Source organism: Carya illinoinensis, chromosome 11 (assembly GCF_018687715.1).
Source record: "Carya illinoinensis cultivar Pawnee chromosome 11, C.illinoinensisPawnee_v1, whole genome shotgun sequence".
NCBI lineage: Eukaryota > Viridiplantae > Streptophyta > Magnoliopsida > Fagales > Juglandaceae > Carya > Carya illinoinensis.
This window is the reverse complement of record NC_056762.1, coordinates 20,665,413-20,678,778: the sequence shown is the minus strand read 5'-3', so window position 1 is coordinate 20,678,778 and position 13,366 is coordinate 20,665,413. Positions and strand designations below refer to the sequence as shown.

Sequence of the window (13,366 nt, the reverse complement as noted above, 5' to 3'; positions counted from 1 at the left end):
CAAGTTCCATAGATACTTGCATTTTACGAGCTCTCTCCACTTCAGATAATTCCCTCACCTCCTCCACACCCACCAATCCCTTGAGTTCTAACATAGTATTCTTTTGGCCTTCCACATTTCCAAACACCTACTCATTCCAAGCCTTCAAATCTTTCTTCAAAGACTTCAATTTACATGTCATGATATAGCTTGGATTTCCATGAAACTGGTGGGAAGACCACCACTGCTGGACTCTATCAATGCACAAAGGAGCAAACACTTTTCTGAATAAGTGAGAAGATTGAAAACATCATTCAAGGACAGCTAATCTCCCTCTAGAAGTCCCAAAAGATGCCTACATAAAGGTTAAATCAGAAGGAGTAATGGTTGAAAATGACGAAAATACCCTTCAAACAAGCAAAACATGAAAAAGAGTGTAAAACCACAATTCGGTCTGCTCCAATGTAAAAGGCTTGGTCAACCAAGCTAACCAAGTATCCCATGAGCATCCTGCAACACAAGTCAGACCCTTAGTCAAAGCATGAGTCCAACTCAAAATGCAATCACTAATGACCCCATACTTTTGAACTTATAGCCTCATTTAAGTCTTCCCAAATTCTTGTAAACCTAACGCGGACTTCGAAAATTCACCTCTTAGGTTATTGTCCCCTAACCAGAATTATCTTAGCTGAAAACCCAATTTATTTAGAACATTTCCAAGTTGCCCAAAAGCAACTACAAACTAATTTTATGAGAAAAAGATATTCACTTTATATAAATTATTCTTAAAATGTCCAACTTTCTATATTTAGATAGATTACTTCAGTCAGCTCAGGATCAGCACTTTTTGCCAATAATGACACTTCAGTCTTTGCATCAAAGTTGTCTTGCAATTCAGCTTCAAAATCCTCATCAAAAGCAACTGTAAAAGAAATATCACAGCTTATTAGACTAAAAGAATGTGGACATACACAGAAAAATTGAGCATACAACATACCAGAACCATAAAGAGAGAGTAGTTTGAGCTCTTTAATGTAGTACTTAATGGTCCTGGGATTTGAGAGCCAAAGCCCTGTCAAGTGTAATGCTGCAAGACGAATTGTACGAGGACTTTTTTTGCCTTCCTCTATAATATTTTCAATTAACTGCAACAAATATAAGATAACAATCGCTAAAATTCTGTAGGTAATTTGCATGCACACAAACAAACAGTCAGAGAGAGAGACCACACACCCACTTCAGAGGCCCAGGCGCTTTGTTAGTTACATGCATGTTCTCATCACCAAACACGGATGAATGCAAAACAGAGGAGAGAAGAGCGGCAATAGGTGCAACCCTCCGCTTGTTGCAGCTGACATGCAATATCCAAGAGGAACGAACCAAATGCCACATCATCTGAAACATATAATTGAGAATCCTGAAATGATTTGTGAACAATTTAAGTAATTTTATTTAAAGAAATATAATTTTTAACAATCATTATAATTATCAAACTTACTGAAAGGAGTAGAAAGGTTGTGAAAGACATTATCGTTGGAAGTTCTACAGTTGTTTGGTTGGTGAAAGCAGTGGAGGCTTGTGTTATGGTGGGGGCAACAAGTACTTTTATAGAAAAATTACAGATGTAAAAAAAGCATAACTTGCACAAGGGCAAAGGCAGTATTTTGGAAGGGGGAGCAGTTACCATTGGAGGCAAGCCAGAGTTAAATTTGAGAGGGTATCAAGACTTGCTAAATTTAAACTAGGTGTTAATCCAGGTGGGGTTGAGGTGCTCGATGGCAGCTTGTCAGAAGGAAGTGCGTACAGTAATCCATCGGGAATGAAAGCTCAGATGTTGTTGTAAAAGGAGAATGAATGGATTGATCAGACAAGTGGATGAGGGATTGGGCTCGGGTATGGACTTGGATCAAGTTAAAGAGGTGGGCTTGAATAATCAGCAAAATCTGAAGGATTTTATAATCCCAATTCAGAACCACATTTCTTTTCATGGAAATGCATATGAAAAAAATGTGCAACCAGAGAAAGCGTGGGCTTATTGTTATGGATTGGTGCTCTATGTGCAAAAACTGTGGTGAATCTGTGGATCATTTATTACTCCACTGTGAGGCGGCCAGGGCTTTATGGGGTGAGATTTTTTGCAGGACCAGATTAGTGGTGATTCCTAGAGGTTGGTGAATTTTCTACCTAATCGTAGAGGACTTCAGAATAACCATCAAATGGCTACAATGTGGAATTTGATTCCTTTATGTCTCATGTGATGTATTTGGCTGGAAAGGAATGGTCGGAACTTTGAGAATAGGGAATGCTCATTGGATGAACTTAGATGCTTCTTTTTCCACACTATATTCTTGTGGGTTTCTGTAATTGTCCTTAATGGTGCTAGCTTTCATGATTTTCTTGTATCCTCATGTAGCCTCTAACTTGTAACTAGGAGTTCTCTTTGTATATCTCCTGTGTACTGGGGCTTAACCAGTTTTCTAATGAGAGATTGACAGAGATACCTGATTGCGAATTTCTTTCAGGTATCAATTTTGCGAAAGTTGAAAATAGAGGCCTCAAATTGCAAAAAGATGAAAATCCAAGTACTGATTTTGCAATTAACTCAAAAAAGTAACATCTATAAAGAGTCAACAACATGCTCTGAAAGTCAGAGCACTCCCCTCAGAGTTAAGTGGTGAGTTTATCCTTTTATTTGGAGAAAAAGCATGGGATTGACTTCAACAAAAATAAAGGTTCATCAGGTAACTCTATTAACTGGACGCCAGAAACAATGAAAGATGATCCATTGCAGCAAATCCAGCCCTCTCCAAAACATGATAACAATAATCATTTTTTTAGCAGTACAGGCAGGTCAATAGTTGTGTGACCTGAAAGTTATCCAGCCACGTCAGGGAAATCAAAAACATATGCAACCTTGCATCAGAGATGCACAAAGCATTCACACAACCATATCATCCACAGTGAGGAATAAACGACAGATGCATATGCTCATCAACATAAACTCAGTATCAAAGTTGTGGGGTGGACCTGGACATCCACACCATTGCACGAGGAAACAACTGAATGCAAAGTTCCTTTAGCAAAAAGCCCCAAAGCCAATCTGACTGATCTCAGCATGGATAAAACAGAGTCTTCCCCAGCATTCTCAAGGCTGCAAATTTATTTGGGGCCAAAGAGTGAAAAACAGAGAAAATAAATATGCATTTTGCAGTATAGCCATGATTGTAACAAGTTTCATCTGGAAGCCAACTTGGGACCTTATCAAACAACAGATGCAGACCATTTCAACACTATGAGAGAAGTTGGGTAAAGAGGTCTCATGCAAAAGCATGGTTAGTTGCAGTTCCTAAAATGTTAAAAAGAAAACCAATAAACAGCATTTCAATCTTCACATGCGTGTGCAAGAAGGAGATAGAAGAGAGAGCATGAATACTGAAATTGAATGTGATTATTGCCCGGAACTCTCACCCACACCCAAGATGCCAAGAGAACAACAAGCACAAATACTTGATGAATGATAAAATATAAATAATTCTATAACTCAACATATTTCTTACCTCTCGACAAGGTCAGTGAAGATCAATCTGAGAGCAGCTTCTGAGTAAACACAGTTAACTTCCTCTAAATGAAGCCCATTCACATCAGCATAGCTTGGAATTGACAAAAGAGATTCCAGACACAGCCACTGAATAAGTCACAATCAACAAACAGTTAGGATCTTTTCATAAATCTAGCATCATCATTTACACAGATGGAGAGATCTAGTAGTTGTTTGCAAACTAATTAACCTAAAACAAATGAATAGCGCCAATAGTTCATAATACATGCATGGCATGCAAATAGAAAAGAATATGTATTACCTATATACTTTATAAAGCATCTTCATTTTACTCTATTAAGCCACCTCATCATTTTATTTTATTTTATTTTTCATTTTATTTTATTGACCTATATAACCCTTCATATACTAAAAAGACCTTTCATTGTATTGTCTTTATTGCCACAACCAACCCGCTTGATTTGTTGACATTAAGATTTAAAAAAATAGAGAGAGAGAGAGCCCGCTTGATTTGTTGACATTAAGATTTAAAAAAATAGAGAGAGAGAGAGAGAGAGAGATTTGTAGACATGAAGATTTAAGCTTACCAATTTAATAGAGGAAAAAAAAATTTCATCTTATAGTGATTATTGATTTCCCATTACTTGTCTCTTTAGTTTTCCCACCACTTAACTCTTTTACCATTTTGATGGTATTTTTCCAATAAAAAAATACTTCATCTTATTATAGGTATTGATACTTGTCCATTTGGCTTCTTCGCCTTTCAACTCTTCTACTTTGAATTCTTTGTATTCTCACCAGTGAGTTTTGATATTTGTTGAGATATAATAATTCATTCCACAAGATTATAAAAATATTCTTGTATTTTAGACTCTGTGGCAGAAATTTTAGACAGTTAATGCATGATAGTTAAGTAATTATTCCCACACCTTGCTCAGTTCGATGACTTGTTAAACATGAAATGGCTTGCACTTACAGATCATGTAATTACAGCCAAAAACGTATAATACTAATAATGATGGTTGGCAAATACTAGAATAATAATTCCATTTTATGCCCATTCATACCGAAAATCCAATTTCAGGTGTTATTGCAAGCAGCATGATTGCCAAAAGAAAAAGAAATAATCCCCAACAATGAGTTCAAAGAAGACAAATCCATAACCTTCCAATTCAGTAGAACTGCTCGGCGTGTCCTTGCCAAAACCCCAACTGCAAGAAGATTATTGATGTTTTGAAGAAAAGAAAGGGCCAAGGAATCTAATAGAAGTGTGCCTTCAAGTTTAGGTAGAAGGAAATTATCATTTTCCCTAATAGCATCCAAAACTTGAGGAGAAAACACAGACGCTAGTGCTCTGAGAGCAGGAGCCAATGCTTCATATCCTGCAACACAGATTTCTGCTCCAGTCTACATTGGAGCTTACAGATTATTATTTAAAGTAGCTCATAACAATCTAACAAAATCTTTAAAACAAAAACCAGCACGATTTTAGATTGGCTATAGAACTTGCAACATGCCTCTGAATCACAAGATGGAAATGAAACAGTCTTCAAGAAGAACTTCCACAAAAAGCTAGAAGAAAAATTTAGCAGAACATCACTTTTAAATTTTGCACACCATGATGAGATAGCTGCAACAGACTTCACAGCTGTTACCTGTTTACGCATACAGAAGGAATACAAAAAGAAAATAAAAAATCGATACCAATGAGGAGTACTCTATAAAGGCAACATATAAATGCAAGAAGCAATGGCTCAGCAATGAGTTAAAACAAACACCAGAGAAAGACATTAGCATGTTCAAAACTGAGAACAAAACAATTCTTATAGAACTTCATAACTTGTTATTCATAGAGAAAAACAGTACGTAAAATATCTAGAATTTTCAATTAATAAAAGAAAGCTCAATGTGCTAAGCAGTTATAAGTTAATTTTGGCAAAATATACATAAAAAGAAGAAAAAAACTGTAGAAAAGAAAAGCTGCAATTAGCATGAATGCGGTAGAAGCATATGTAACTGTATGCATGTGTCTTTGCCAGTGTATGTATAGACCGAAAATCATTTCCATACTAGATTGATTTAATAAAGCAAAGAAAAGAAAAGCCCAGAAAGATTTACAGCTTGCAGCACAGCAGTGGTGGTGGAAGATGACAACCGGCGTTGACTAGGGCCTCCAAGTTTTCCTCTCACAGAACTAGGCAGATCGATATCATCTATCGCTGTGCTGGACGAATATATGGAACAAGATAGGTTTGCAAATGAGACTAGTTCCTCCTGCAAGCCAATCAGAATATTCAGATTACAGTACCATCAATTCTAAGCACCTATAAGAGGTAGAGACTTTGAAAAGTGAGGTGCAATCAGTTTCCAGTACCAGTATAAGAAGAAAAATCTCAGCGAACTTCTCAAATAAAATGGCTACTTCTCCATAATTCAATAGAAACGGTGTCTTAGGTGAGCTAAATTCTGATCTTCTTTGAACTTCGATACCATATTCAGCAGCTCTTTCATGCATTATTTGAAGCTCATGAACCAAACTCAGGGAAAGAATGAGAAACTTCACAGGTATCCATTCCATATCATTGCTTTGATTGCAAATATTTGCACCATAATTTTGAATAAACTGCACAGACAGGTAAAACATGTGTCAAAACAACTATTGGATGACAACCCTTGATGAAAAAAAAAAGAAAGAATATTTTTATAATATAACAAGAAAACAGAATGAATAACAACAGTTAATCAAGCATGGAGGACAGCATCTGACAGATAGATGATAAGTAGTATGTGCTAATATACCAAACAAAAGGTAAAATTATAATGCATTCTAGCAGCCAACAAAAGATATAACGTGAAGTTATTTTGTGCAGTAAGCTTGCTGCAGCATAATGGCGTGCAGGTTTGGCAAGTGGGATGAGACACAAAATTCTCATCTCATTTCATTTCATCATTACAATTTTTTCAAATTCCCACACAAAATATAATAAACAATTCAACTTTTTCAAATCTCAATTCAACTTTTTTAAATCCCAAAACGATAATAATATTAAAAAATAATATTTTAAGCTTTCATCTAAAACTAAAAATTCTCATCTCACTATCCAAACCTACCCTTCGCTTCGAAATTTAGAAAAGCAATAACATATAAAAACTCAACTATGGCAAATTTAGGATGAAAATACACTTAAACTAGATGCAACCAAGCAGCATTTAAGATCCTTTTTCAACCAAGCAGCGTTTAAGATCCTTTTACCTAAGTGTACATGCAAGCTAGATGTATTTGTTGGCATCCACGCATGTTTGTAAATACGCATAAATGCATGTAAGCATGCATGCATCATGTTAGGAAAAAAACTCCAAGAAATATTATGCAGAAAAAAAAAAATCTAAAAAGAAATGCATAGATAGCAAGGGAGAAAAATGTTTTGATTTTCGTTCTGATGGCATAAATTTTCCATACTGGTGCAGTGACCAGTATAGTTAATCCGTTTCACTCTAAATTCCAGGCTGTTTTAGGTTGTTCCAACTAATTCCAAATAGTTCCAACCATTTGTCAACCTCCAATAGCATTCATAATTTTATATTTTAAAATTGAAATATAAGAACTTACTTATGCATTTAAAATGGGATTCTTTATGCTTTTTTTTTTTTTTAATCAGTAAAAGTAAAACTTTATTGATAGTAAAAGGCATAGCCCAAGTACACAGGAAGTATACACAAAATACACCTAATAACCACTAAGCACTAGTGATGGATACAAGCGAATTATGAAAATTGTCCCCATTACAAATAATGACCGAAGCCCAAGAAAATAGTGTTTTAAAAAAGATTCTCTTCAACTTGTCCAAGAAGCATTCCCGGTCTTCAAAGCACCTATCATTTCTCTCCATCCACAAATATCACATAATACAATGAGGGATCATTTTCCACACAGCGTTTATATGAACATTACACCTAAGACCAGTCCAACACTTAATATCCACTACTTTTCTTGGCACAACCCATGCCATGCCAATCCAGTTAAAGATCTCATCCTACAAAAACCTAGCCACCTCACCCTGTAACAATAGATAATCCCCATTCTCCATTTTTTCTTACACAAACAAACACCAATCCATAATGATGAGGCCCGATTTCCTAAAGTTTTCAATGGTAAGGATTCTCCCAAGGGACACAATCCAAGCAAAGAAAGCAATCTTGCGAAGTACCTTTAGGGGTGGCAACGGGCCTCCGCATCCTGCCCACCTGCCCCTTGTTCGGCCCACCCGCCTGGGCTGGGCATGTAGGTGGCCCCCCACATGCATTTGGGTGCCAGGGGACGAGACCCAGGCTGGGCCCAAGCCCGCCTAGGGTTTCCATTGTCTACCTAGCCCAATATATATATATATATATATTTAAAAACAATTTCATAAAACGATACTGTTTTGGTGTAGGGTTTTGTTTTAAAACCCTCCCCCCTCACATCTCTCTCTCTTTCCTCTCTCTCTCTACCCTCTATGATTTAAAGTCTCATCCGGTCGTCATCTTCGTTGCAATCTCTCTCCCTCTCATTGTCAACCCCAGCCCCAAGTATCTCTCCCTCTCTCTCTTTGGAAGCTCTCTCCGATATCTCGTTGTGGGCGGTGGGCAGATGACCCTAGGGCCAATCCGTCCCCCGGCATCCAAATGAGGGCACCTGCCCACAGGGGTCTAGGGGTCTGGGGGGTGCAGGTAGCAGCACTAGGTACCTTACATTACCAAATACACTTCCAGGGAAAGTGGTCATTATGAAAGCCTGAAAGGGCATTATAAAGGATCACAACGAGAATCTTTTACTCCCACCAGGATTCCAAATCATCTTGTCCACCACAACATTACCAAAAGTCATAGCATACAATGAACCAAAAAAATTAGCAAAAGTACCAATTTCCAATCTTGAACTGCTCTAAAATAAATAAATAAATAACACTAGGTAGAGTGATTGGAATAAACCAAAATCAACCATCAAAGCCTCTTTGTCCCTTGCAATCTGATGGAGAGTGGGAAAAACACACTTAAGAGGCATTGCACCACACCAAACAGCCATCACACCACACCAAACATCATGCCAAAAATAAACACCATAGCCCCTACCAACGTCAATATGAAAAAGTTGGAAAACCTCTCCCACCCTGAACGAATATTTATCCAAAACCCCACACCATATGCCCCCCCAATTTCATTGGAACGCCATCCCGCCCTAATACTCCCACATCCAGAATCAACCGGTGATACCTCCACAACCACTTCCCCACAAGTGCTTCACTGAAGATCCTCAAATTACGCACCCCCAGACCACAAGCTACCGGAGAACAAACTTTGTCCCAACAACCGAGATGGAACTTAGCTTCCTCCCCAATACCTCTCCAAAGAAAAGTGCAGAAGATCTTCTTAGTGCATGATGCCACACCTGCAGATAAAGAAAATAAAGAAAGTATGTTGGGAGGTTAAGTAGAGTGCTTTTGATTGGAGTAATTCTAACCCCTTTGACAAATAAATTATTTTCCATCCTGCCAAACTTCTTTTGATTTTTTCTAGCACGCCATCCCAAATAGTTTTTGCCTTGAAAGCAGCCCCCAACAAAAGACCAAGATACTTCATGGGAAGCGAAGAAACCTTACAGCCCATAGTGCTAGCCAAGCACTAAACATTACCCACAGGAACCATTTTGGACTTCAAGAGATTCACCTTCAATCCCAAGACAGCTTCAAAACAAAGCAATAGAGCCCTCAAATATTGAATTTGACCACAAGGCTCACAAAAAAGCAAGGTATCATCTGCAATGAGAAGCAAGGTATCCACAGGAGATTTAGGCCCTGTTTGGATACAAGAAGTATTTCATCTCATCTTATCTCATCATTACAGCTTTCACATATTCCCACACGAAATATAATAAACAATTCAACATTTTCAAATCTCAAAACAAAAATAATATTCTAATAATATTTTATTCAACTTTCAACTTTCATCTCAACTCACTATCTAAATGGCACATAATCCACAACACCGAGAAACGGACTGTAGAAATACAATGCTTAATCCATCAGACCCATCTTTCCCCAAAACCACACCTCACAAGTAGGTAACACAAGCAGTCCTAATTGACTTGGCTGTAGGCCTTCTCCACATCTAATTTGCATAGGATGCCAGGCACACCTACTTAAAGTTAACTATCCAGGCATTCCTGGCTCACCCATCAAATTCTATTTGTGATAAAAATGCTTGGCACACCCGCCAAATCCTTTTATGCATTTATATCACAAAAGACCTCAAACAACATTCTTTCATTGTTTTCCTTTTGCTTTACCATTCGTTTCTTTTTGTTCTCTTAAGTGCCTTTTAAAAAAACACTCTGGTCTGTGGAAATCCTGTTGTAACCATTGCTTTTATATATGTAATTCTCATATATATATATACACGCACACATATACACACACAAAATGGAAATATATAGACAACCTCATAGGAGAAGGCTTTACCAATGCAAATTGGGCTGCTTCTACATCCAATATATAATTTACTTCAAATATTTTACGTTGGTAGGTGGAAATTTTGGTCACTTGGAAAAGTAGGAAACAAACAATGATAGCATGATAAATGTCTAGTGCAAAAGCATAATACAGGGCAATGGCTCTTACTACCAATGAATTGACATAGTTGCAATATTCCCTTTAGAAGAATGGATTTTCAACTCCTACTCAAGTTCCATTGTTTTGCATACTCTAATTTCATTGCTTTTCATTAAGCAAGATGCTCACATTGAAAATGATTGTCATTTCATTCGAAACAAGATACTTAGTAGAGATATTTCTACATCTTTCATGAAGTTTGGAGACCAGTAGGCAGATGTTTGCAAAACCCTTGTGTCCAAATAGGTAAGAAATTCTCTGTTCCAAGTTATTTTTATATGATATATATGCTCCATCTAGAAGGGTGTTATGGAAAATATATTACTTTGCTTTTTCTTATTTTTCTAATTTTTTATTGTTCTTTCCCTTTTGAATAGGGGTTCTCTTCTATACTTTTGTGTACTTAAGCTGCACACCTATGCACTTTTAAATGAGAGTGCATTATTCATCAGTTACATATATATATATATATATTGTTAGGGGTAAAATTAGTGTAAGTGTTAAGCCCGACAAAGGCCCATAGAAGATTATAGCCCACTATGCTAAGATGGAAGGGAGAAATGGAGAAAGAGAGGATCTGACAATGATAAGGAATTGATTAGACATAAAGCTGGGAGGGAACATAAAGCTAGGAGGATGTGACATAAAGCAGGGAAATTTACTAGAAGAGGGAGGAAAGGCAACCGAGAGAGGGGTCTGCTTCATTTGGGTTGGGAGAGAATTCTGGAGGGGAGGAAGAGAATCGGAGGACTCCTAGACCATTTTTCCTAGAGAAGTCCATAGGAGTGATTGTAGAGAGCTTAGTGAGGATGGAGAAATTGTATTCAACTATATTTAAAGTGGACTTGGCACCCAAGACCCATAGATGTTGGCCTTAGTGCTGAACCATGTAAACCATTGTCTCATTTATTTTCAGTCATTTATAATTAAGCAAGCTATGGATGAGCATTCCAAACACACCACCATCAAGAATCACCACGTGGAAGCAGAGGGTCATCTAATCATAATGTTGAGACTGAAAAAGGTATTAACATGTATCATCCAAGATTTACCGATCAAAAACTATATAAATCTTCCAAGATAAATGATGTATTGTAATTACCACTTCCTGTGATATTCAAAAAATGGCACTTTCAATAATGAAAGGACATTTGAAGGGAAGAACAAATCCATGAAAAATAGGAAAATGGACTTTCTACAAGTTCTTCAGGTGGGTCTTGAAATCGTCTTTCATTCACCAAATCAGTCTCATTTTTGGCAAAGCCTGCCATTGTAAACTCTTGATTATATTGTTCGCATAAATGTACCAAGTTCTATTTTTTTCTCTCTCTCTTTTCCTCAAATCCTTACCCCACAAGATGTTGTTGATAAGCAGATTCATCCACTGCTACTAATAGTTAGCCTCACATTTCAATCGCATGCCTAAACTGATGCTTCAGTCCTCCCATTACCCAAAATCACCACTATCCTCCAACATCACTACTCCATCCCTAACTATCACTAACTACATTAATCAACACCGTATCTTGCATTTTGATCACAAACAGTATTTGGCGCCATCCTTCATGATGCTGTGGAGGGCTCAGTCATCAATCCAAGCAAGGTTAGAGATGCAAAATGAACAGATACATTTGTGGTTTTGAACTTTCAAGTATGGATAATAGGGATGTTGATGGTGCCAATTGATTTACAATAAAAGATTTTCTGTTTTGTCAGACAAAACTTGATTTCCTTTTTACTTATCTTCGTGTTTTACTCTGATAAAACAGAAAATATATATATGGTTTACGTGGGATATGCTGTCACTTCCAAACCCAATAAGTCTGTATCTATAATAAAGCAAGCAATAAATGAGCCAAATTGGTATTTTTGTATAGACATTCTACCTAAATTGGTAGAGGACAACAATGAAATAATCCAGAAAGTTGAAGGGTAACATTGTTGCAAATAGAAGAACAAGGTCAAAATGGAAACATTGAAAAGTAACAGACAAAATGAATACCTTACCCAAAATTAGTTCAATTATTCCCAATTTTTTTTATGACAAGGAACCCCGGAGGCTATAAAAACATTCTATTCCACTCATTAAACCATGGACCTGTCTAATGCACCCACATAATCATGTAAATCGCTGGTTTTTACCAAGAAATCATTTGCACACAAGGGTTTGAATGTTAGACCTAAAAGAAGCATATCCTCAAGACCAAAGCCCTTACAACTTGAGCCAATCCCTAGGGGTTTATTCCCAATTAGTTCCCCAGGATTCTTCACAAAGCTGCAGATTAAGGCAGCTTCATGTCTTTGGGTACCATCACATTCACCATAAAAGTGTGTTAGTTCTTTCTTGTCCTGAGCAAATCTAGGAATAGAGGCATTTAGATCTTCTCTATTTGTTACAGTTCTCAACCCATGCATCAGACAGGTTTTATTCTATTATTACCTTAACCAATAAGTTTCGTAAAAAACATTATGAAAATAGTTACTAATACCTTCCACATCCACACAAAACAAAGCAAAAAATAAAACTGATAAAACAAAAATCCAATACTAATTGTAGACAATTATAATAAACTAGAGACCAAGTTATTTTAAACAAGGGTAAAAAGTAAGCCAAGTTATAAGATTGCTAAGGCAAACCTTTAATATAGGCATTAAATGATGTTCCTCCTTGATTGCAAGGAAAAGCACTCTTGCCCATCGTTTTATTTCAAATTCCCATGCATCCAAGTCTTCATCATCATATATAAGAAAATCATTGACCACACAATGACAACTTGTGAACTTTTTGGGGAACTCATGAAGACTCTTCAAAAGCTTCACCTCAGTATTGTAGCATCTTGAACTACAATGCTTCTTACCACAACCTAAAAGCCATTCTTGTACCTTTACTCTTAAGGAACCTAGAATAAACATAGGAAGAAAGAGTCAAAAGATATTTAAATTAATGAGTGAGAAAACCACACACCCACCAAAAAGTACAATTACATATCAATATAGATAGACAAATCATACAATATGAGGGTGTTAAACTTTCAACCAGGTCCCCAATTTATAAAAAAGTACACCTACAATATGAGCAAATCAAACTTCCACTTTCTAACAAGCAATACATTTCTCAGTTTTGCTCTGCTTTTAAGTACCCTTCTAAGTCCACCATAATCAATCTCTAAGTAAAATAAAA

At 36.8% G+C, this 13,366-nt stretch overlaps 1 protein-coding gene across 3 annotated transcripts in view; it reads right to left on the bottom strand.

Annotated features, from left to right (window-relative positions):
* The window catches only part of LOC122280821, a 77,745-nt gene that overhangs the window by 48,962 nt on the left and 15,417 nt on the right, over positions 1-13,366 (bottom strand). For all 3 annotated transcript variants that reach the window (XM_043091861.1, XM_043091862.1, XM_043091863.1), the window contains 10 exons: positions 12,823-13,085; positions 5,913-6,161; positions 5,657-5,812; positions 5,056-5,193; positions 4,703-4,945; positions 3,537-3,664; positions 3,007-3,130; positions 1,213-1,374; positions 977-1,124; positions 801-901 (listed from right to left, as the gene is read on the bottom strand). In XM_043091861.1, the coding sequence (XP_042947795.1) occupies positions 801-901; positions 977-1,124; positions 1,213-1,374; positions 3,007-3,130; positions 3,537-3,664; positions 4,703-4,945; positions 5,056-5,193; positions 5,657-5,812; positions 5,913-6,161; positions 12,823-13,085 (1,712 nt within the window). The remainder of the gene's footprint in view (positions 1-800; positions 902-976; positions 1,125-1,212; positions 1,375-3,006; positions 3,131-3,536; positions 3,665-4,702; positions 4,946-5,055; positions 5,194-5,656; positions 5,813-5,912; positions 6,162-12,822; positions 13,086-13,366) is intronic.